The sequence below is a fragment of the Chiloscyllium plagiosum genome, chromosome 25, assembly GCF_004010195.1.
Source record: "Chiloscyllium plagiosum isolate BGI_BamShark_2017 chromosome 25, ASM401019v2, whole genome shotgun sequence".
Lineage (NCBI taxonomy): Eukaryota > Metazoa > Chordata > Chondrichthyes > Orectolobiformes > Hemiscylliidae > Chiloscyllium > Chiloscyllium plagiosum.
The window spans coordinates 47,077,974-47,102,453 of NC_057734.1; the positions used below are offsets into that span (position 1 = coordinate 47,077,974).

Below are 24,480 nucleotides of genomic sequence, written 5' to 3' on the forward strand. Positions count from 1 at the left end.
TCTGGCCATCCCTTTTCCATGTCAATATTATTGCCTTTTGTTAAGCCACTATGCACCAGCATTCTTTAACCAATACCCTTTGCCTTTTCCCTGCTACCAGTAATATCTGTAAAACCTTTCCCCTCAACTGTGCCTTCATTCTAATCTATCCATTAATCTCCATTTACCATATGTCCTTCCTCCTTACTGTAATTGCTCATGAGATATATGTGAGAAGAACTGTACAGCTAAAATGTTTGGAATTATCCTGACCTTTTAGCTGAGAATGTAGATACAATTAACTTGGAAGAAAGGAAATACCTAATGTATTACGGTTATGTTTCTTTTCTTTTAGTTTTGTTACATCATTAATAAACAAAATAAATTGCCTTGTGGTATGGACACTGATATCGTGGGTTAAAAGGTGAAAGTGGGTACTGCAGATGTTGGAGATCAGAGCCAAGAGTGTGGTGCTGGAAAAGCACAGCAGGTCAGGCAGCATCAGAGAAGCAGGAAAATCGATGTTTCGGGCAAAAGCCCTTCATCAGGAATCAGCTTTTGCCCAAAACATCGATTTTCCTGCTTCTCTGATGCTGCCTGACTTGCTGTGCTTTTCCAGCACCACACTCATGACACTGATATAGTGGGTTACGGAGTCTCCTTCAGTGTAGACATTTCTATTATTCTATCATGGGATCATAACTGCAATAAATCAGTGTAGTGTATCTGGTTAGCCACAAAGGTTGAAAAATATCATGCACTGTCTTGCATTCCCTCAATTTCTTTTTCTACTATATATCTTCCCAGTTCTCTTCGATTTAATAGCATTATCTTCCTCCACTACATTGCCAGCTCTGTACTAAATATCACACTCTACAAAAGTAATTAGTAAAACTAGTACTGGAGATTTTCTGTGTATGGAGAGCTATTAAAAAAACACATATGGAACTGCACATTGGTACACTTGGCATGTTGCCAAAACGCAAAGATTAAACTTTAACAGATATATGTAACCAGTTGAACTACAATCATTTGGTGATTTCAGACAGCTTTTTCATTAAATGATCATTTGTTGTTCACGATACAAATTACATGGACAAAGTACCATCAAGGGCTTCAACACTTATCAAATAACTCTTGATTTATGTAAGTTAGTACTGCCACGTACAGCAGCATTTGGTTACCAGGCTTTAAGAGCTGATTAGCTGGTTGCTGGGAAATGAGAGATAGTCACTATACTGCTCTGAGAAACTGGCACTATAGCAACCAGAGACTTTGGAAAAGCCATGTCTAAGCAAATGGCTTGGTGCTGGTGGTGGGTGGTGGGTGGTAAGAATTGGAAGGAGACAGGGACAAAAAATCATCTGTATATATACATATATTCTGTAAAACAGTCTTGGCCTCCAATGGTTATTGTAGCAAATTGATCATAGTTTAATCCCTCACAAAACCTCATGCATTTCAGTAACCATAGCAATAATTACAGCAATGTGTTGTACTAAAGCTCAGCTGACTCAGTTATCTCTGTTCATCTGGCAAATAGAGCATGAAATATTTGATAAGAAAACTAAGTGTGCAAATTAACACTTTAGCTGAAAGCTAAGGTGTTGCACCTCTGGCTTTGAAGCAATCATTCTGGACAAAAAATTAACTCAAAATAACTTCATAGAATAATCTTTCTTTTGTGCAATAATGTTTCAAGGTGTGTAGCAATGGCACACACCTGAAAGAGAAAATTGTACTCTAAATATTCTGGAAACAATTAAAATATACAGTAGTTCATTAACTTAAAACGTCTAACTTCAAATATTGTCTTTTAGTGAATTATTCGTTAAGGTGCTGCAGTGAAGTTAATGATAATTTTGTTTTTGCACATGCAGAACTCAGGCCATTATTACAATTAGAATAACAACAGATATGAGGCTTCAAGGTTCAAGTGAAGTTCAGGGAATGTCAGGCTTTTTTCAGCAAAACACAGTCTCAAATGTGCAGCTTTTATTCCTTCAACTTTAAGCCAATAATTTTGAAATACAAAACCTTAACTAAACTGCATCCTGTTCATTTAATACACTGTCTTTTGATCATGCTTGTTTGCAGAAGTAGTAAGAATTGAGTATATGGTTGAAGCAATGTGATTGGTTGAAAGCTGCACATTTTGACTATCCTCAGGATGTTTGAGGAAACTATCAGAAGAAACTCCAGACATCCCCTTCAATATTGTGACAACTGAGCCCTTATTGCTGTTGTTGGACAAAGGCAGCAACTGATTCTAATACTTAAAAAGTATAACAGCTTACACAGTAGCTTAAACTACAAATTAATCATAACAGACATCTATCTAAAGTGAGACAGAGAAATTAATCCTTAATTTTTGATCCATTCCAGAAAGCAGTATAATTATCAAACTAACATTAAAATTATAAACAGTTACAAAAATTGTACATAATGGAGCAGACCACAGGAATCACATGTGATGGTTATCAAATGAAAGATTTAGAAAAAACACCCACCCAGAAAAAAAAAGGGCATTTACTTACTGTCTGATTATCTTCATATAGTTTCAGGTCATATCCACTCAGCTCCACGCAGAAAATTATTGCTGTAACCCCTTCAAAACAGTGAATCCATTTCTTCCGTTCAGACCGCTGTCCTCCTACATCCACCATTTTAAATGTCAGCTCCTTAAAAGTAAACTTGTTTTCCACTATGCCAGTGGTCATATCTCTTGACCGCAGAATGTCCTCTACTGTTGGGATGTAGTCGGATGCTGCAATTCTGTCAAGGTCATTCAGGTAGTAGGCTGCATTGTCTTCCAAGTGGTACTCGTTGGACCGGCAAAAGCACTCCTGGACACCTGGGTCACCCCATAGGCGCTTCATTACCCCTAACAGTTCTGGTGTGATCTCCCCTTTGCTTTCAGCAGGTCCAGTCAGGGCAAAGAGCTGAACAGCATCATAGGCTCTGTCAGGATTGTGGAATTCTATTTTGAGGGTAGCTAGTGCGCGGATGATACGTGTGAGAGAGTCGATAGCATTGTAGATAATGAGGGGCTTGTATTCCTTGCATGCCTCCAAGTTGAACCCGCCACTGTGGATAATTTTCATCTGTTTCACAATGGTGCTCTTGCCAGAGTTGCTGGTCCCCAGCAGCAGGAGTTTGATCTCGCGACGCTGGCGCTGACTTTCTGAGCGCAGGTGCCGATCAATCCGCCTTGAGCGCCGAGCTGCCTCCTTCTCTTCAGAGCTTTGACGACATCCCATGTTCCTTCCGTTGCAGTTGCCTGTACTTCTCGAAAGCAACAGTGATTGCTGCAGTAGGCTTTTGTCAGGTGTGCTGTGTACTTCACACAAAAGTAAAAGCTGTGCCAGATGATCAAACAGGTAAGTACCAATTCAGTCAATCCCAGCAGGGGTGAGCGAAGAAGTGCAGCATCCACTGATAGGTCCTCAATTCAGCAGATGTCATGGCATTCCCCTCCTTTATACAAGAAAGATGGCTCATTCCTGTTGATGGAATACTTTTCCCTTTTCTGAAATGCAGTTTGTGTCTTTAAATTTCTGTTCCACCCCGACATCATTATTTAGTATCCATCCTTTTTAGAGATGATAGATATATTTAGGTGATCACAGTTCCCACTTACTTATCTCTGTCTCTTTGTTGGGTTTCGTGTTAAGTGTACAGAAGAAATGCACAGTTCTTTGCTTCTGTTACTTCAAACCTGAACAGTGTGTATAACCATCAGTGACCAATTTATCTGCCAAACAAAGCAAAGTGAATCATTAGGACTGCTTTTCCTGTAGGTGATGAACTGACATGGTGACTGTTTGAAAGAGAACAATAGGCTGTAAATTATTTACGTGCTTTATTAATCCCACAATAGAAAGTTGGTGAATTTTTAAATTGTATAAGTGATCTATTCTTGCAAATTCCATGGCTTCAAAAAGTACCTTTTTGTGTTCAGCTGAGACTGCTTCCTTTAATTGATACATTACTGAATCGTTTGATATAATTACCTCTAAGATTGGATGCACTACATGAATTCCAGCTGTGAATGTGGGTCTGTATCCAAGTTACACATGTTGTATTGAGTGAGTCACTTATATAGACACTGACCCATTATGAACTGAACAAGCCTGATTTTGAGCTTCACTGCCAGTGACTGAATTAAAAGTCTTTACAATGTTATGACATTACAGGAATGGGTTGTCAAGTATATTCAAGGCTGAGAGGGTCGATTTTAACCAGGTTTCAGGTGGTGTGGAGTGAGAAGAGGTCAAGTTTAAACTGCAATCAATGGTTTGAGTTTGATGTCTGGATCAAAATGTTCAATGCCAGGTTATTTCAGCAACTCAGCCTCAGAAACATGCTGCGACTAGTTGCCTGTTCAAAGTAGATAGAACACAGCAATGCATTAGTAGGCTGCTTAGAGATCCAGAGTAAGTGAGGACTGGAGAGTCAGAGTTGAAAAGTGTGGCACTGGAAAAGCACAGCAAGTCAGGAAGCATCTGAGGAGCAGAGAGAGTCGACATTTCGGACATAAATCCTGATGAACGGCTTATGTCCAAAACGTTGACCCTCCTGCTTCTAGGATGCTGCCTGACCTGCTGTGCTTTTCAGCGCCACACCTTTCGACTCGCCTTAGAGATCCAGTCTAGAGCAGTCCTCCAGCAAGCAGGTAAATCATGGATGATGCGCATGAGAGAGTTGATAACATTATAGGTAGTGGAAGTAATTTGTGAAGAGAGGGAGTGTTTAAACCAACAGAAACCACAGATGTGAGGTCTGGAGAATGCCCTAAGCTCCACTGAGGAAGATTTGACTTCCCCACAGAGGGGTGCATCTGTCTACAGACTTGATTTAGCATGGTGCGAAACCTACTGTGGTTCCTCCATTCATACCTCAATTAAAATGTAACCAGATCCTATTGAAATAGTATGACCCTATTTGCACATGTTCACAACGCTTCTGCCTTTATTAAGCAACTGTCTCAGTTCCCACAGAATCTGTGCATCAAAATGGGCAATGCCAGGTAGAGGTTAGGTTCCGAGCAGATAAGGAACAGACTTATTTTTGTTGAGTGTGTAGGGTTAAAATCAAGCCATCATCTATAATTCTTAGATCGCCATATAGTGATATCATGAATATAAATGATTGTATGATATTAAAATTTAAATGAAATGTGTTTTCAACAACAAACCTTAATGTTCATCTAGGATATCAAATAATACTTTAAAAGAAGCACGACATTTCTTCAATGTATTTAACCATTCCCTGCTTTAATTCTGATCTATCTGTAAAAAGGATTTTGTTCCTTCTTTCTGAAGTGAAAAATAGCAGAATTTCATTTGCTGTAGTCATGTCATAAGCAAGGCAGCGATCAATATTGATGAACAATCAGCATTCACTATCACATATCAATGGGGGAATCTCTGAGATCTGGCATGTGAAGTTTAAAAAGACACAATTTTTAGACAAATACAATTTTTTTTCTGTAATAATACTACTGTTGTGGAGGATGTTTGATATCTTTCACCCACTCATGATCTTGCAGTAACTCATTTGAATTTAATAATAGTCTGTCTTTTGAAATTGCTTTTTTTTAACCACATTGTGCATTTTCATGGGTTTATTTATTTTGATACAGAGCAGATGGTTCAACTGTTTTAATCCCCATTATAAAAGCTATTTGATTGATTTGTTAAGGTAAGCAAAGAAAAACTAAAACACAACTATTGTCACACTTTCTATTCATGGAACAAATTAAAATTGTACGCATAGTTTCCTGTATAAATAAAATTGCTCTCCCCTCAAAAAGTGATTGAACATTCGAATAATAATCTAGGGTTCAAATTTGACAAGTCATTTGGCTGGCCTGGACTCGAAGCCCACATATAAAACACATCCATTAGCCAAGTATTAGTTAATTGTCGGCTCTTACTAAGTGACTCTCCCTACTGATTTGGGTACAGCAGGAGCAGTGAAGTAAAGAGTTAACAACATAACAAGGAAAATTACTGGTGTATAAAGTTTTCAGTGTAAGTATTAGCTACTTGCAGCATCAGTCATGAACAGAAATGCTTGCAGCCAAAGTGATAAGCTTGACTTCAGACATCGAACAAAATGGCAACTGATCAAATTGTACATTGTCCCATCATTCGAGAGAACAGGGTTTAGCACCAAACTGATGATTCATCAAAATTAGTTTCAATGCACATTACTTTGTGTTTGTGCATCTCTTTTTTTTAAAGCTGATGGAAATTTTCAGTAGGTTAGATAGGGAGACCAAATCAAACTCCATAGCTGAACTCAAACACCAATGATTTTTTTAAAAAAACAAAATCCCTCAATTGATACATTGTTTAAAAACTCTCAAACCATTATTATGATACTTTCCTTTGCAACAACAGTGGCCATGCTTCCAAAGAAATACCTAATTTGTTGTAAAGACATCTTAAGATTATGATAGGCACTATCTCAATATACCTTCTTCTTTTGTACTTTCTACATTTCAGTTTTTCAATAAAGTCACCTGAACTAATATTTTAAATTCCCTCCTCCTCAGTGATGTACATGAAAGGAAGAGTCAGATCTATTCAATGCTGAGTGCAAAACGACCTTTTGTCCAGCTACTTTTCTCGCCCATCAGTGCAAATGAATAAAAACCATTCCTCTGATATAAAGCTGTTTTTAGGACCAAAAGATCCAAATGTCCTGCAACATTATCAGCCCACAAGGAGGTGCAGCTGGTGTACAGAGACTTACTGCCGTTAGAATATCAAATGAAGCCTAGCCAGCAGCCGTGTATTAAATAATGATGTTGTAATTTGATTTGTCTTATATAATCTATATTTTTACGATGTTCTGCCTGCTATTTGATCTTTAACATAGTTTTTACTGTCTGCACTTCAGCTGTAGCTCTCTTCAAAAAACTCCAAAGGATTGTCACGTTTTGTCAAAGGCAGCAGATTCACTAATTTTGCATCAATCTCTGAAAAAAAACAAATTAAACATCTCTTCAGATCTATGGGATTGGAGGGATAGTCTTCCTTGTGTTTAATTAAACATTGTGTTAAATAGGTTTCTGCATTAATTTCTCCCATGGCTGAGATAGCTATACCTTCACTCAACTTTATTCTGCACCACAAAGATAGCCATCACAGGCTTACAATCAGAACAGAGTTAAAAATCACACAACACCAGGCTATAGTCCAACAGGTTTAATTGGAAGCACTAGCTTTCGGAGCTCCTTCATCAGGTGGTCATCAGAACAGGGAGTGGTAGTATTGGCCGTATTTGTTGAGGGATGTGTGACGTTATTGTTGGCAATGTTTGGTGAATGATGTAATGTGTATGTTCTGAAATGGGTTTTGGAGATATAAGAATAGAAGTAGGCCATGTTATATCTGTAATTTTCAACGAATCTGGTTGCATCTCTTTATCCCTTTTCTATGTATGCAAGAAAGGATTCACTCCTGGATGAGCTGCACCAGTAGACTTCCCGCATTAACAGATATTGTCCACCTTTTCACTGAAGCTATGGCATTGGAGATGGAACTATCTGTTTATGGTTATGACGTTTTATTATTTAAGCAACCAGCCCACCAAGGGACTTCTAATACAACAGCCCAGATTTTTTGGGAGATGCTAATTAAGATTCTCTGTGTTTTTATGTGTATTATTTCTGATTTTTGTAAGCATTGTTTAAACTTAAAAATTGAAATGGGTTTGGAAGATAATGATCTTTGGAAAGACTTGAAAAAACAGTCAGGATATTTCTCGGTCAATGGCTCTATCCAATATCGCTAATTGAGCTTCTTTACAATAGTAGGGCTCTGCAGATCTTTTCAGCCACATGCCTGGATGAGATCATTAGCACTCCCTTGTTATACATTTTAAATTGTTAACATAAACACAGAGAGAAAATGGGAGGGTGCTAATTTTGTGTTTTTTAAAAACAATGTGTTAATGTTGACCTGCTTTAAAGTTGACAGCAATCTGTCAAAAGATTCTTTAAAATCTCTTCATTGTAATACTGACCTCCGTTAAATTTGTTACCACTTTCTTTCCACCTAAGGAAAACCACTTTCTGTCACTGAGGCAGCAGCTGAACAAATTTGAAGTGAAGTGACCTTCAGGTCATTGCTGACGTCATTTTAATTGACAGGAGAACATTTGTTTATAAAATGTTTGCTGGCATACATCAAAAACCTAAGAACAGAAGAATCCTTTCAAAATAGTTCAAACTTGCATTAGCAACATGAACATTTTGGAATGTATGTTTAAGTTGATGAATACTTTTAAAACCCCATTTTCCAAGTCAACATTTATAGAGAGCCAAACGTTATACTTTCAGAATTGTTGCGGTTCCTTTTACTTTAGTGTCTCCTAGTACTTCATTTCATGTGCACATTAGACTAATGCTGGTACCCATGAGTGAGAGGATTCGTCCTGTGTGCATTATTCTCACAAATTGCTGTGATTAGGAAGGAAGCCAAAGGAAAGAGCAGAGGTGCCTTCTGGAAGGAATGAAGAGGCATTTAGTCTGGTATTGCGTATCTCCTGGTGCCAATTTTAGCTCAGTTTGCATTGGTTTTTTTTCAAGAATTTATGTCACATTTTATTGAGATATATGAGGCAGTGTAACTGCTTCTCCTTTAGTGTGATCTCCAATCATACTCGAAACATTTTGGGCTTTTATCTAATTCATCAACCTTCTGAGGCAGGCAGTTGCATATCACTGAAATGTTTTCTCAAGTCATCTGTTGAAGCACTGGGATATCCATCTAACTTTCCATTATGAAACTCTGCCTGGTTATATTTTACCATTAACAATGCCCCCCAACTGCACTTGAGTATTTAAAGGGCGGCACGGTGGCTCAGTGGTTAGCACTGCTGCCGCACAGTGCCAAGGATCGGGTTCGATTCCTGCCTCGGACGACTGTCTGTGTGGAGTTTGTACATTCTCCCTGTGTCTGCGTGGGTTTCCTCCCACAATCCAAAGATGTGCAGGTTAGGTGAAATTACCCATAAATTACCCATAGTGTTAGGTGCATTAGTCAGGGGTAAATATAGGGTAGGGGAATGGGTCATTATGGGTTACTCTTTGGAGGGTCGGTGTGGGCTTGTTGGGCCAAATGGCCTGTTTTCATACTGTACAGAATCTGGTCTAAAATTTGATCAGTTAAGCCTTTGTCTTCATAAAAATCAAAATCCCCTGATATATATCCTGTTCCCTTTTAAAGAAACTAACGAAGTATAAGCTACATTCGATGGAGGTTTTGCCACATACCTATTGCTTAGATACAATGGGGACTAATTTTGCCAGAGCTGTCAGTTATGTAGGTATTTATGTTGCTCACAAGTCTCCTCCTACCTTTCCTCCTGGAACTCTATCATAAAAATTATCTATTTGTTGCTCTCTGGTGTTTTTATCTACTACTTAAATGCATGTTGATCTCATACTACTTATGGACAATGGCAGTAGGAGCTATTTATTATGGCCTACCTGCCAGCTTTCTCACAGATAAGGATCCTCAAACATGAATCCCAAAGTCTGAGACAAATTTTTCAACTGCTGTTCTCTGCACAAAACTTTGCTCACCAGGCTTACATTTTGGGAAGATGCACAGATCCAACCATAATGTTTCAAACATTAATTTTAATGGCTAGAAACCAGGGGGATTTGTTGATGCTTGTACTTTATACTAGACAATTGCTTAAACACTCTTCAAGAGTATTTTGCCGGGACACTGCTTCATAGCAAACTCAATGGACACCTGGAAATCATTAGCCCAAGACCATCCAAAGTGGATGAGGAGCATTCCGGAAGGCATCAAGCCCCTTGAGACTTACTATTAGGAAAAAGTAAAAACCAGGTGAAAACAGCAAAAGGAGCGCACTGCCACACCAGTGACCCACTTATTCCTACCTACGACCACCTTCTGCCCCAAGCTATGGTAGTCTGTACAGCCACCTGCGGATTCATCCTGAAAGTGGAAGAGAGTCATCCTTGTCTGCGAGGGGCCGCTAATGAATGAATGAATGACGTCAGTGTAAACTGGTCTCTTAGCATCCTCATTACAAATCTCACACAAAACCAAGGTGAACTGACTTTCCATTTCATTTCCAAAAGAAGACTTTTTTTCCGTAGCAAAACTTTGCCTTTTAAAACTGAATTACAGGATCATAGGTATTGGCATAGTTGTGACAACCATATGGTATGCTATTAAGTCATTCTAGGCTTGGAGTTTCAAAGTCTTCAGTTTGAAGGAGGAATGGAAGAATAAAGGAGGTGTGTAATTTGTAGGTTTAATTATAGACTGTTAGAATAGGAGACTTGTTTTAAACTAAGTGAAAATGTGAATGAATCCAGCTGGAATAGCAAAGGGAGAGCATGCAGAACGTCAGCAATCAAAAAAGAGTAAAATTCAAAGAACTAGTCCTCAGAGTTTCAATTAACAAGAAAGGTGTATAGACATATTCTGTAATTACAGACTTAAAAACTCCAAAAATCATTTTCAAACTAAAAATTGTCTCCAATTGGCTTTGTAGCATAACAAGTTCAGATGTGACAAATTATTTGTGTTTTAATAATGTAATAATGTAATTTTTAGAGCCTTCTATGATGCAAAGACCTTTCTGTACCAGGAGAATCCTGAAGGCAATATTCCATGAATAGAGGTAATCACTTTGCATGCATCAGTAGGCTTCAATTGCTCTACAGACATGTGTCTTCATAACTCTCTTGTCATGGGTTCCCAGTTATACCCACCAGTGCTAGCACATGTAAGAAGTTTGTCAATGTTCAACAGCTGATAGAATGGTGTAGGATTGGGAGTCTAATTCTGACAGTGCTGAAGTCTCTAGTTCTAGTCATTCAGTTGATGAACTGAAGGAAGCACTGATGACAACTACATTTGGGTCAACTGTTTGCTCTCCACAACACTGGCCCAGAATTTGCAATTTTAATGACAAGAAAACTGTTGATGCTAAAATTACTGACAGTTCATCAAGACTTGCATTAAATGTAACTGAGTTTCAATAAATACTAAGGCATAATTATTTAAGAATCCTGAAGAAACTAATTTTATATGTGTTGAGTGTCATTCCTTAGAATAACTCTTACAAATTTTCTCACTTCAAAATACTGTAGATAATATTAACATGGAATTTAGTTAGCTGAGGTGCCAGGACTGATCCTAGTTATAGACTTCTAACTGAAAGTGCTGCAATTAGATATCTTTTAAACAATCTGTTTAGAGATACATGCCTCCACAGATTGTAGAACATGAACATGGGCCTGCTAGTCGAGAGATAAGAACATATCACTGTACCATAAGACCCATTAAAAATGGTCTATTTACTGTGAGCTGTCCCTTAGCCAATCCTTTATCCATACACATATGTTACTAATTCCATCCATCCTTAGCTTCCATGTTAATGTGCACGTGACAATTTATTACATACTTTTACTAATCTAAGCATACTATACCTACAAGATCCCCAGCATAGAGGACCCTCAGGGTAAGGGGGACATTGGGAGACTGAGGGTATGAGGGGTGAGGTTTAGGAGGCATGAGGACAGTATTTGAACTTGGCTGCTATTCCCAAGGTCTGTGGAGGGTCTTCTAATCAGCTTAACAATCTCGTCCCATATCATTTCAGCTTCTTGACCTTCTGAACCGAGGTAATTTCTTGCCACAGTCCTTACTTCATTTCTTCAGTCCTCCTCATTTTTCCATTTTGTTTATCTTTTCGAAATGCAATGTATAGTGAAATATTTATTTCCCGACCTTGTCACCATTCAAACCTTTCTGCCTGTTCTACTAATCGTTGTTAATCTGGTTGTGGTCTCAGCTCTGTTTTTCTCTCCGCACCCAATAACCCTTTACTCACTATCACAAATCTATCTAAATTAGGGATCACTCTTTTTAAGATAGTGATGAGGAAAACCTTATTCTTTCAGAAGGCGGTGTAACTTCAGAATTCTCTGTCTCAGAATGCAGTGGAAGTACAGTCATTGAATATTTTTAAGGCAAAGGCATAGATTCTTGTTAGGCAAGGCAATCAAAGATTATCAGGATAGATGAGAAAGTGGAATTTTAAAGACAATAAGATCAGCCAAGATGTCATTGAATGGTGGAGCAGAAGGGAAGTCTTCTTGTTCATATTATTGTAACCAGATTCTAGGCAAGATTCTCAAGTCTGTTACAGTTCTAAACGAGCACCCCAAATCATAAAGCTCTCGTGTGAGGAAGGATATTCTAACTCCCTTTGTTTATTCATCCACCCTCCTCGGTTTTTCGCAACAAGGTTAATTTAAAAAGATCCCTTCCTTTCTCTGTACATGTCTTCCAGACCCAACTGAAGTTATGTTTTAAAATGAGCCAATTTAAACTGTCTTTCTTGAAGTAGCAAAAAGAGTGAGTTTGTTCTTTACTAAATTGAAGAGGAAATGATAACATAACAAAAATATACTGTTTAAAATAAAAGGTGAATCCAAAAAAAAATTAAAATACGTATCAGTCTCTGAATTGTTTGCGAAGAACACGTATGAAGATGTTGCGTCCATTATTGGTTGGCCCCAATAAAATTGATTTTGGCAGTTGTGCTGTTGATTTTGAGATTCATGGTTTTGCGGTTGGTGGACATTTTTGTGTTCTGACTCTTCGACAGTGACTGTATTTAGTATTCAGAGTCAGAAAAAGCCTTTCCCTTTGTTTAACCTGCAGTGCAGAGCGATTTAAAATGGCTCTTCTACATTTATTGGCTTGGACATAGAAGATAGGGTAGCTGTGGAGGACTATTTTTATGATAAGAGGTTTATTACCAAGTGGTGTCCACAAGGACCAGTGTTGGGAACGCTATTGTTTGTAATATGTATAAATGATTTGGATAAAAATGTGGGTGGCCTGATTAGTAAGTTTGTAAATGACATAAAAATTGATGGAGTTGTGGATAGTGAGGAATGTTATCAAAGGATGTAGTAGGATATAGACTAGTTGGAAAGTTAAGTGGAGAAATGGCAGATGGAGTTTAATGCAGCCATGTGTAAGGTGATGCATCTTGGGAGGTCAAATGCAAGAGGAAAGTATACAGTAAACAGCAGGACACTTAGGAGCATTGCTATATGGCGGGTTCTTGGGATGCAAGTCCATAACTCTATGAAAGAGGCAAAGTCAATAAGGCGGTAAAGAAGGCTTATGACATGCTCGCCTTCATCGATCAAGCTGTTGAATATAAAAGTTAGTGAGTCATGTTATAGCAGTGTAAGACTGTGCAATTCTGGTCACCACACTATAAGAAGGATGTGAAGTCTTTGGACCGGTGTATAGTAGCTATAAGGAGAGGTTGGACAAACTTGGATTGTTTTCACTAGAGCGCCAAAGGCTGAGGGGCAACACAGAAGTATATAAAATTATGGGAGGCATGGATAAGGTGGATAGTTGGAGTCTTTTTCCCAGGTAAATGTCAAATACTAGGGAGCTTAGGTTTAAAGTGAGAGGGGAATGTTTAGAGGAGATGTGGGAGGAAAGTTTTTATTACAAAGAATGTAGGTGCATGTAACACTCTGCCAGGGGAGGTGGTAGAAGTAAATATGATGGAAACATTTAAGAGGCATTTAGATAGGCACATGAATGGACAGGGAAAACCACATGCAGGCTGATGAGATTGGTTTAGAAAGGCATCATGGTCAGAACATGGTGGACCGAAGGGTCTGTTCTTGTGCTGTACTGTTCTGTGTGCCACATCACACACCAGGATGCCTGGCTAATAACACACACACAGACTAGTGTTATATTTAGTTTTTAATCCCTTTATAGTAAATTCCTAGAGGGTAACACAAACATGTCTGTAAGAGGTAATTTTCTGCTGAGAGGGATGGGCCAGTCAGACCCTTTTTATCTCTTCCCATCAAGTCTCTCACTGTTGGAAGTTTTCTTGACACTTTACAGGTGCAACATTGCATAGCTTTTGCAGAGGACATTGCCAGACAATCACTGAATTTGAATCAGGATTTTTTTTGTGTTGCAATTCTCTTTTTAAAAAAATCACATTTTGGAATTAAAAGTAAAATAAAGTGTTTCTAAGTACTTTGAAGCCTGATCCATCATTTTAACAATCGTTATGTTTGTATGTAACTCAGCCTTGAATAAAGTTCCAGCCTCCTTCCTGTGGCAAAGAATACACATGCTACATACCCTGAGGAAGCAAAGAAATTCTCCTCATCCCTGTCTCAAAAGGGATTTTTAAATTATATCCCCTTGGTTTTAGTCTTATGCACAAGAGGGAAACTTCCTCCTGAAACCCAACCTATACAGCCACCACACAATTTTATCAGTTTTGTTAAGATCAGCTCTCATTCTGCCACAATCCAGTGGTTTTAGGCCCAATCTGTTCAACCTTTCTTCATATTAGGAATGAATCAAGTGACCCCTTTCTGAACTGCTTTTAAAGCAATTATATATTTTTCGAAATAATTTTTTATGTAGAGTTCATCTATCCAGTTATGAATGCTTTTGGTTTCCAGATAAAGAGCCATTATATTTATTTTAATACCACCATTCTTTGCATGGACATGGTTCACTGATATGCTATTGTCATGACCACAGATCACAAGCCCAGATTACCAATGGACAAATTGAACTGGTAATTTCAACATGTGTTTTTTTTCAAAAGGGGACTGCTACAGCCAAACAAATGGATTGTGGATTTAAATTCAGTGACTGTCTAGAGGGGGGGGAGGGGGTAGAGAGAGAGAGAGAGAGAGACAGTAAAACTGCTAACATGATGGAAGGAAAGAAGCTGTCTGAGTGAGAGACAAGTTCTCTTTCAAGAACACACAAGGTCAAGGTTTAAAAGCCAGCTTCTCACAGGCTTGTGTGTGTAGTGGAAGAAAGTGTGCCAGTGGGTGAAGGTGCTTTTACATTCTGGTCTGGGTTTGTGAGCTATGAAGATCACAATTGAATACTATTCACCAGTCTCTCCTGCATTGCATGCAAAGGATTATATTACTTTGAGTGCCAAAAGTTAGCAAATCAATCAAAAAAGAATTTTAATCAACTGTAAATCCAAGAATCTGAAAATGGACTGGATGTTTTTCTGTTGGCTACCAAGACTCAGCCAATGAGTTCATTGGTTTTACTCCATTTGAATTAGTTTACAGCACCAAGGAAAAGGCTACAAGAAGCTACTCAAAGAAATGTTTTTAGAACAGAAAGAGGATTCTCCATTTTAGATGATGTAGCAGAGTTTCGAGAGTAATCTTTGTAAGCCTGTGAAATGGCCTGAAAACACTTGAAACTCTCCCAGGCAGTGATGAAAAACAGGCAGACAAGAATGTAATGCCTCGAAACCTTCGTCCAAGGGACCACATCTGAGTCCTCTTGCCAATATAAGGTGAACCCTCAAATGACTAAATCAGTGACCCATTTGGAGTAGTGCAGAAAGTTGGGGAAGGGAATAATATGACTCCAGATCAAGGCAAGAAGCAGAGTAAGAATAATTAGTTGTCAGAGAGTGGAGTTGAACAGGACAAGAACAGAGCTGGTCCAAATAGACAGTTGGTGAGTGAAACAATGGCTAAACAATCAACTCCTCTCAAAGAGGATATGTTTTAGGTACATTCAAAGTATTTCTTCATACAAGAATGGTATGATGTACAAACCAAGAGCCCCTTGGATGATAAAAGAGATAGAAATTAAGTTAAGGAAGAAACAGGGTGCTTAGGACAGGTGTCAGGTAGTAAATACTTGAGAGCCAAGCTGAAAACAGAAGGACCAGAAGTGAGGTGAAAAAGCAAAGGAGGATTTTGTAAAAGGACTGGCAACTAACATAAAAGGCAATTTGCAGTCTTCTGTAAATACACTGATAGCAAAAAGGTGGTAAAAAGATAAGTGAAACTGACTAAGGAGCAAAAAAGAGATTTATATGAGGGGGCAAGAAGTATGGCTGAAGTGTTAAGTTAATATTCTGCATCTGCCTTTACCTATGAGGCAGATGTGCCCAACTTATGGTGTCAGAGGAGGAAACTCAGTTATTAGGAGAGTTTAAAATTGATAAGGAGATGGTATCAGATAAGCAGTCAGTATTTAAAGTTGATAAGGTACCATGACAGGATTAGATGCACCCAAGGATATTGAAGGAAGTGAAAGTGGATTTTTAGCATGTACTGAATTTCTGCTTCTACCTAAGCTTACTTTTCTAGACTCAGCCAATATCAGTTCTGTCTCTCCTATATCCACATCATGCCTAACTCATGTAATACATTCAGGTGTATTTCTACAAGTTATCTCATACTTTCTCCATAATCTTACAAAATCCTTCCTTTCTCTTTTCTTTTTTCTCTTAATCTGGGAACTGTACTGATATTTTTGTGTTAGATAATCGAATCGTAGGAGGTTCACTTAAAGAAAAGCTGACCTTTTCTTCCACCACACTAATGTTCTTTAGGGAAAGAAACTGCCATCTTTACCTTGTCTGGCGTATATGTGACTTCAGACCCACAGCAATGTGGTTGACTCTTAACTGCCCTCTGGGCAATTAGGAACAATGAATGCTGGCCAGCCAGCAACACCCTCATCCATAAATGAAATTTTTAAAAAACTCTCATTATCTCATCATTTTCCACTACTCTTCACACCTGACACACTTGCTCCACCTTATCCTCTTGCCTACAATAATACCTTTTCAGCACCTTTAGATGACATAATTGATTCTAGTTCAGTCAGGAATATTTATCAATAAATCACTTCACAAACCCTTCTAAACTACTTTATATGGGCCACGAATTTCAATTTCTAAGGTTATCTTGTAAAAGTGACAGTACAAATCATTTCATGTCCCACCTGAAACACACATTGCTGAATGCTTATTCGTCCAATTTTTCATTTTTAGCTGTGAAACTTTAAATGCTACTTAAATGCACCTGTGAGTTCCTTCTACATGGACATGTAATCCAACACTCAGGATTTGTCTTTCTCATTCAAGACCTCCTCCCTAATCAGTTTTAATGGATGTCTAATCTCATGACCATGAACCAACTCAAATGGACTAAATCTCATGGATTCATTTCAAGAACCACTGGTAGCAAATAAGAAAACATCTAATCCTTTGACTGAATTTTGTTGGTACTCATGACAATATATCTTAATCATGGTTTTAAGAATCTGACTTTACGTCTCCAAAGCTCCCTGCATCTCAAATGATATGCAATTGACTTCAAATAGTTTATTTCCAAGCTGCTATTGATTTCCTTAAAGCTTTAGATATGAAGTCAGAACTCTGATTAGTCAGTGTCTCAAATAGTAGTCTAGTACAAGTTTTAAAAAAAGCATAAATTCTTCCACTACCCTAGTTGTAATTGTAAGGATATACTAATGTTGTACATTCATTTTTGGTTACAGTCCTACAACAATACACTCACAGCTGCAAGTATCAAAAGTGCTGGTCTGATTACAAATTGAAGTATTCCTACCACTTGACATGCATGACATGTTCATAAAACTGCACTATATTTTTATGAAGTCATGGCCATATAAAGAACTGTTTTTCAATGCCTGCGTTTTCTGTATTCCTATATGCCCTGCCATAGGAACCACATCGGCTATTCACAAAATCTCATAGTATCTGGGTGATAGAACTACTTTATGAAAAACTGTCAATTCTTTGCCTGCATGTCAGTGAGGATGTCTCCACTTCCTCACAAGTGGAGCTGCAGGAAACCCTTTGCCATTTCTACTGCCATGCCTTAAATGCAGTATTTAACCTCTGCTTTATTATTTAACCTCTGCTTCACCTGTATTATTGACCAATATCGCATCCAAATCCTCATTGCCTCTGTTTGCAATCCAATCCAATCTGATCTAATCCAGATCCAAATCTTGATGGAGCCCCAAACCACTCATTGGGTTGGCACGCCGTAAATCAAGCTCTGCTTGACCTGGCTTCTTTAAGGTCTGTACAGTACCTGAATTTGCCTGACCTTGAGACCAAGGTTGAAAGAAAGTTGGACCTGGTTTCTGATCTAACCAAGAATTATTATTTATTACAAGTAATTATAACAAGAAAAACTGAAAAGTAACTTAAGTGGTTTTTGCTTCCTAGTTCTGATGTTGAGATAATCCTTCTGGCTAGAGCTCCTTGTTGTTCAGATGTCTTCCTCTGGGGTTTTCCATTGGTTTATCAGAAGTACAGAGTGACTGATTCATTTAGAAATTGTCTCTAATTTGTCAATTCAAAAGTAATGGCTCACAGCAACTGCTATAGTGAAGGTAGCTAGTTTTCTACAAATATCAACCGAGTTTTTGACTGCAGAGAACAGGCAGATCCTTAGCTGGGAGAAGATCTACACAATCTTCTCTTTCTCTGTGTGACTTGTTTCTAGCTCAGCCACCCAAAGACCAATCACCCAAGTTGTTGTCTCTGTGATTGAAAACTGTCACTAGTCCATAGACAGATCATTTTTTTGTAACCAACAAAAGCTGCATCAGTACATATTCTTGGCTCCAGATCACCTGGAATCTGAACTTCAATTACCGCTTGTTCAAATAATTGTTGACAATACATATCATGGTGTCAGCTTACTTGCTTTCAAAACTGCAGCCACTCTATCAAATACTGTTTTTTTAAAACAGTCCTTTCTCATTTCAGTCCGAATTTTTAAAAACATAAAAAAATGTGAAAGTGTTTTGCATAAGAAGCAAAAGTGAGGTGAGAATTTTTGTTTTACACAGTGAGTTGTAAGGATGTGAAATGCACTACTGGAAGTATGCTGGAGGCAGGTTCATTAGCATTCAAGCGGGCATTGGATTACTATTTAAATAGAAACAATGTAGAGGGTCGGGGAAAAGGCTTAAAATGCTTAAGAGTTGATGGAGACACAGTGGGCTGAATGGTCTTCTGCACTGTAGCATATCTGTAATTCTGTGAAATACTGTAATATCAATTCAAAAAAAGCATTATAATCGCAGAGAAGGGAAAAAAAGCAGTTAACACTCTATCTAATTGCCACTGACCTAGAGGCTGATGGTCACAATAGGGATGAACTAGAAGGAGATGTGCTTGAGGTTCACATTGAAATCCCTACTACCTAACTAACCAATATAGAAATGCTGCTAAACTTCAACTCCGTATTTGCCCAACCAGGTGCAGAGCAGCAAACAGATTTATTAAAACTGATCGCTGAATTTAAGTGGTAACGCAGAGACAAACAGCATTCGTCTACACTACCTCTACATGATGTGGATGCGGGAGAATCCCCTTCTATAGGCAATATCTCTGTCCACTACATCCAGGAAAGTTGGTCCAGGTTCAGGATGGGATTAACTACAGGTTGGAGCACCAAATAATAGCGGTAGTTGGAACTCTACAATTGTGCTCATGCGGATGGCCTCACATAGCTCTGCACTCTCTACCAAAAGGTTAGTGCAGTGACTAGAGCCAATTCCTACCCCATACTCCAACTAAACACTTGCATAGATGGTGCACATAAAGCAGCTTGGGCACTGAATTCAGCCCAGTTGAACTGGAGTTCATCCGTGGAACACCTCTCTTTTTGCTGAGTAGGGTTATCAATGTACCAAGAATCAACACTCAGTCTTCCCAAAACCTCTTTTCCTGTCATGCATTTAAAAATGTAACTTACATGACCCAATACTAATTGGTGCATGACTGACGTGACAACCCAGATATTCAACATTTAATTTGGACTATAGTTTATCAAACTCTTTTAGCAAGACATTATTCCTACTCTGCCTATGCCACCAAGTTCAATTCTAGGAGGTATCTTTAACCCTGGCACCTGACAAGTAACACAACGTTTGGAACTGTTCATCACAAATACCGAGAACAACATATATTTCCCCTGACAACTCTATCCCCAATAACCACCACATTCTTCGCCAATCCATTGCACTTAAATGTCTTTGAACTGTACAGTGCTATTGTTAGCTTGTCCAACAGTTGTTCTTCTTATTCATACCACATATTACACTGTTTTGAGATCCTATATATACTACCGTCATAACATATCATTAAGTTATTCCATCAAATAACTAATTAAATTTACAAATTGTTTTTTCACAAATCAGTGTTAGCAATATTTAATTAGTCAATGTCTTGCTATATTCTATCCAACTAAGAAGCGTTCTTCATCACCATGCTGCTGTTGCCATGACCAGATCTCACTTAATGAAATGCCATATTCGGAGAAGTCAAAGAAATGTTACTATTGTCAATTCCACTGTAATTGCAATATATAAAAACTAAAATTAACTAAATTCTAGGGAGTGCATTACATTATTTTTAACTTTTTAGCATAAGAACACCTTCAGAACTAGACTGCATAGGTTTAGGGTGAAAGGGATAAAATTTAAAAGGGACATAAGGGGCAACTTTCTCAGGCAGAAGGTGGTGTGTGTGTGTGTGGAATAAGCTGCTAGAGGAAGTGATGGTGGCTGGTACAATTACAGTATTTAAAAGGAATCTGACTAGGTATATGAATAGGAAGGGTTTGAAGGGAAATGGACCCAGTGCTGGGGAATGGGACGAGATGAGGTTAGGATATCTGGTCAGCATGGACAAGTTGGACCGAAGAGTCTGTTTCCTGAACGTTGATTCTCCTGTTCCCTGGATGCTGCTTGACCTGCTGCACTTTTCCAGCAACACATTTTCAGCTTGGTAGTTTAGAGTCCATTATCAAGGATAAGACTGTGGAATATTTGGAAGTGCATGGTAAAACAGGACAGAGTCAGCACGGCTTCATCAAGGGGAGGTCTTGCCTGACAAAACTGTTATTCCTGAAGAAGGGCTTATGCCTGAAACGTCGATTCTCCTGTTCCCTGGATGCTGCCTGACCTGCTGCGCTTTTCTAGCAACACATTTTCAGCTCTGATCTCCAGCATCTGCAGACCTCACTTTTTCCTCTAAACTACCAAGGTCAGGTTGACTGGCCTATAATTTCCTGTCTTCTGCCTCCTTCCTTTCTTAAATAGGAGTATTAAATTAGTCATTTTCCAGTCCTCTGGGACCCTCCCTTACTCCAGAGATTCCTGAAAGATCACCCCCAATACCTCTAGAATCTCCTTAGCTATTTCCTTTAGAACTCTGAGGTGTAGTCCACCTTCAGATCTTTCAGCTTCCCCAGCACTTTCTCCTTAGAGATGACCACTACACTCATCTCTGGCACTTGACTCTCTTGAAGTTCTGGTATGCTACTGATGTCTTCGACTGTGAAAACTGATGCAAAGTACCTATTCAATTCCTCTGTCCTTTCTTTGTTCCCTATTACTACTTCTCCAGCCTCATTTTCCAGTGGTCCAATGTACACTCTTCCCTCTCTCTTACCTTTTGTGCATCTCAAAAATGTCTTCTTCTATATTACTAGCTAGCTTACTTCCACATTTCATCTTCTCCCCCTTATGCTTCTTTAAGTTATCTGCTGTTTTTTAAAGGCTTACCAATCCTCTGGCTTCCCACTAATCTTTATGAGCAGTTTAAGTTATAATGACAGGCTGAATAGGCGAAGATTTTTTCCCTTGGAGCATAGGAGATTGAGAGGTGACCTAATGGTGGTTAAAAAATCATGAGGAGCATAGATAAGGTAACTAACAAAGGTATTTTCCCTAGGCTAGGAGAGTGCAAAATTAGAGGGTACAATTTTAAGATAAGAGGGGAACGATTTAAAAGAGACCTGAGGGACAACCTTTTCATACAGAGGGTGGTTTGTATGTGAAATGAACTGCCAGAGGAAGTGGTATATGAAGGTACAGTTACAACATTTAAAACTCACTTGGACGGGTATATAAATAGGAAAGATTTCAATGGAAAAGGGTCAAATGCAGGCAAATGGGACTAGCTTAGTTTGGGAAACCTGGTTGACATAGACTGAAAGGTCTGTTTCTGTGCAGTATAACTCTATGACTCTAAACAAAATTAAAATCGGTATAGTTTTTAGAACATCTGTAATATCAGTAAACACATGCTTCACTTGGTCACAGGATATCAATTTTTTTGAACTACTAATTTGGTAGACATATTAACCCTTTTAAAATAAATATCATCTCTGTTAAAATAGCGGATAGAGGAATGTCACGCAAATACACTAACATTAGAATTGTTGCCAAACATTGTTTCGAGGCAACAGTCTCTTTAAAATGTTTGACAACTTCTTTCCTTGAAAATAAGAAAACAATATACATATCACTTTTATCACAGAGACTGTGCAAACAAATGGTGTAATCATACTTTGAGGAAAAAGTTACATCATTGCATGTATTTTTGAATAAGCATGGAAAATGAAATGCAGATTATTTTATGAATGCTAGAGTCCTGTGATCTTGATTTTGTCTTTGCTATGCTGTTGTTCTTTTATTTATCTGCTGATGGTCTTGATCTTGGGTAAGCCTGACAGCACAGTTATCATTTGATTCTGAATACTTGGAGCAGATCCGACAGTGATGAGGGGTGCATTGTGCTGCAGTCTAAATGGCACCAATTTTATTGATATTTCAAATAAGAGATTCTGATTTTAGTTGGACCATGGTATGCTTTCAATAAGTAATAATGGAATGTTTCAGGGATAATAACTGGTATTAAAAGAATTGGAGATTTAGGATACAATGGTGTTTTCAGCTTTATGTTTTTGTTGTCATGAGTCAGGATGACTCTGTAATTAGTAAGAGGTTTTATCATTTAGAATCCTAAGGAAGTTTCCATATCTAACAGCTGACTTTATTCTGGCAGCTCTTTTCCTTTTTATTGATAAATGCAGGAATAGTAAATTACAATCTGTATAATTCAGAGGCTTAAACTAGTGAGCTGAAAATAACAGCTGAGAAGTTTAAATTCAGTTGAGTACATAAATCTGGGATAAAAATTAGTAGAGTAATCATGATACTGCTAGACTGTTGTACTGCTAGACTGCTAGACTGGTTACTAATGCCTTTTAGTGAAGGAAATCTGCAGCCCTTTCTTGTCCAGACTACGTGAGATCCTAAAAATAATAGCACAGTCGTTGATACTTAATTTCACTCTGAAATGGCCTAAAAAGTTATTCATTTGTATCAAATCATTGCAAGAAAGAATAGAAATAAAATTACTCACATTAACCTAGGTGCTGGATTTGAACGAACAAGGGAACAAATGGTCCAGTTGACTTGCAAATTCCTCCTTACTAATTGATGGGGACTTGCGTCAAAATAATGAGAGGTAAAAACAATGACTGCAGATGCTGGAAACCACCTCCAAAAAGACCCCACCACCAGGGATATATTTCCCTCCCTAACCCTTTCTGCTTTCCGCAAAGACCGTTCCCTCCGTGACTACCTGGTCAGGTCCACGCCCCCCCTACAACCCACCCACCCTCTCATCCTGGCACCTTCCCCTGCCATCCTGCTCCCACACCTCCTCCCTCACCTCCATCCAAGGCCCTAAAAGAGGCTTCCACATCCATCAGAGTTTGACCTGCACATCCACTAATATCATTTATTGTATCCGTTGCTCCCGATGCGGTCTCCTCTACATTGGGGAGACTGGACGCCTCCTAGCAGAGCGCTTTAGGGAACATCTCCGGGACACCCACACCAATCAACCACACCGCCCTGTGGCCCAACATTTCAACTCCCCCTCCCACTCTACAGAGGACATGGAGGTCCTGGGCCTGCTTCACCGCCGCTCCCTCACCACCAGACGCCTGGAGGAAGAAAGCCTCATCTTCCGCCTCTGAACACTTCCACCCCAGGGTATCAATATGGACTTCAACAGTTTCCTCATTTCCCCTTCCCCCACCTCTTCCTAGTTCCAAACTTCCAGCTCAGCACTGTCCCCATGACTTGTCCTACCTGCCTATCTTCTCTTCCACCTATCCACTCCACCCTCCTCCCTGACCGATCACCTTCATCCCCTCCCCCACTCACCTATTGTATTCTATGCTACTTTCTCCCCACCCCCACCCTCCTCTAGCTTATCTCTCCACGCTTCAGGCTCTCTGCCTTTATTCCTGATGAAGGGCTTTTGCCCGAAACATCGATTTCACTGCTCCTCGGGTGCTGCCTGAACTGCTGTGCTCTTCCAGCACCACTAATCCAGAATCAAAATAATGAGAGTCCATCTCCCAATGTGGGCATATTGCAATGTGGTGAAAAATAAAACAATTAATGGAAGAAATGTTCCATAAGTATTTCCACCCTTAAAGATTGTGGAGCCCAGCATGTGAATGCAAAAACAATGTTGAAAGTTTTGCAACATTCTTCAGCTGGGGATGCCAAATTATATACCATTTTGGCCTTTGCTTGTGCTTCGTAGTATCATTTCAATTTTTAACCATTTTGATTGACCACACATGAAATGAAGAGAAAGCGAAGGTCATTGAATACTGAAAAAGCTATAGGCCCCAACAACCCACTGCAGCACTAAAGTGAGCTCCAGAACTCCATGCCTTTATATAGTAAACTTAGTAGATAGGAGCAGGAAGAAGCCATTTGGTCCTTTGAACCTGCTCCA

At 38.9% G+C, this 24,480-nt stretch overlaps 2 protein-coding genes across 2 annotated transcripts in view; one reads left to right on the forward strand and one right to left on the reverse strand.

The window, feature by feature from the left end:
- Positions 1-24,480, forward strand: part of rsph14 (radial spoke head 14 homolog) — a 706,085-nt gene that overhangs the window by 325,833 nt on the left and 355,772 nt on the right. The gene's annotated exons all lie outside the window — the stretch shown is intronic.
- The window catches only part of gnaz (guanine nucleotide binding protein (G protein), alpha z polypeptide), a 282,500-nt gene that overhangs the window by 196,537 nt on the left and 61,483 nt on the right, over positions 1-24,480 (reverse strand). Inside the window, exon 2 of the mRNA XM_043716093.1 lies at positions 2,517-3,733. Coding sequence (XP_043572028.1) covers positions 2,517-3,239 — 723 coding nt within the window. The 5' untranslated portion in view covers positions 3,240-3,733. The remainder of the gene's footprint in view (positions 1-2,516; positions 3,734-24,480) is intronic.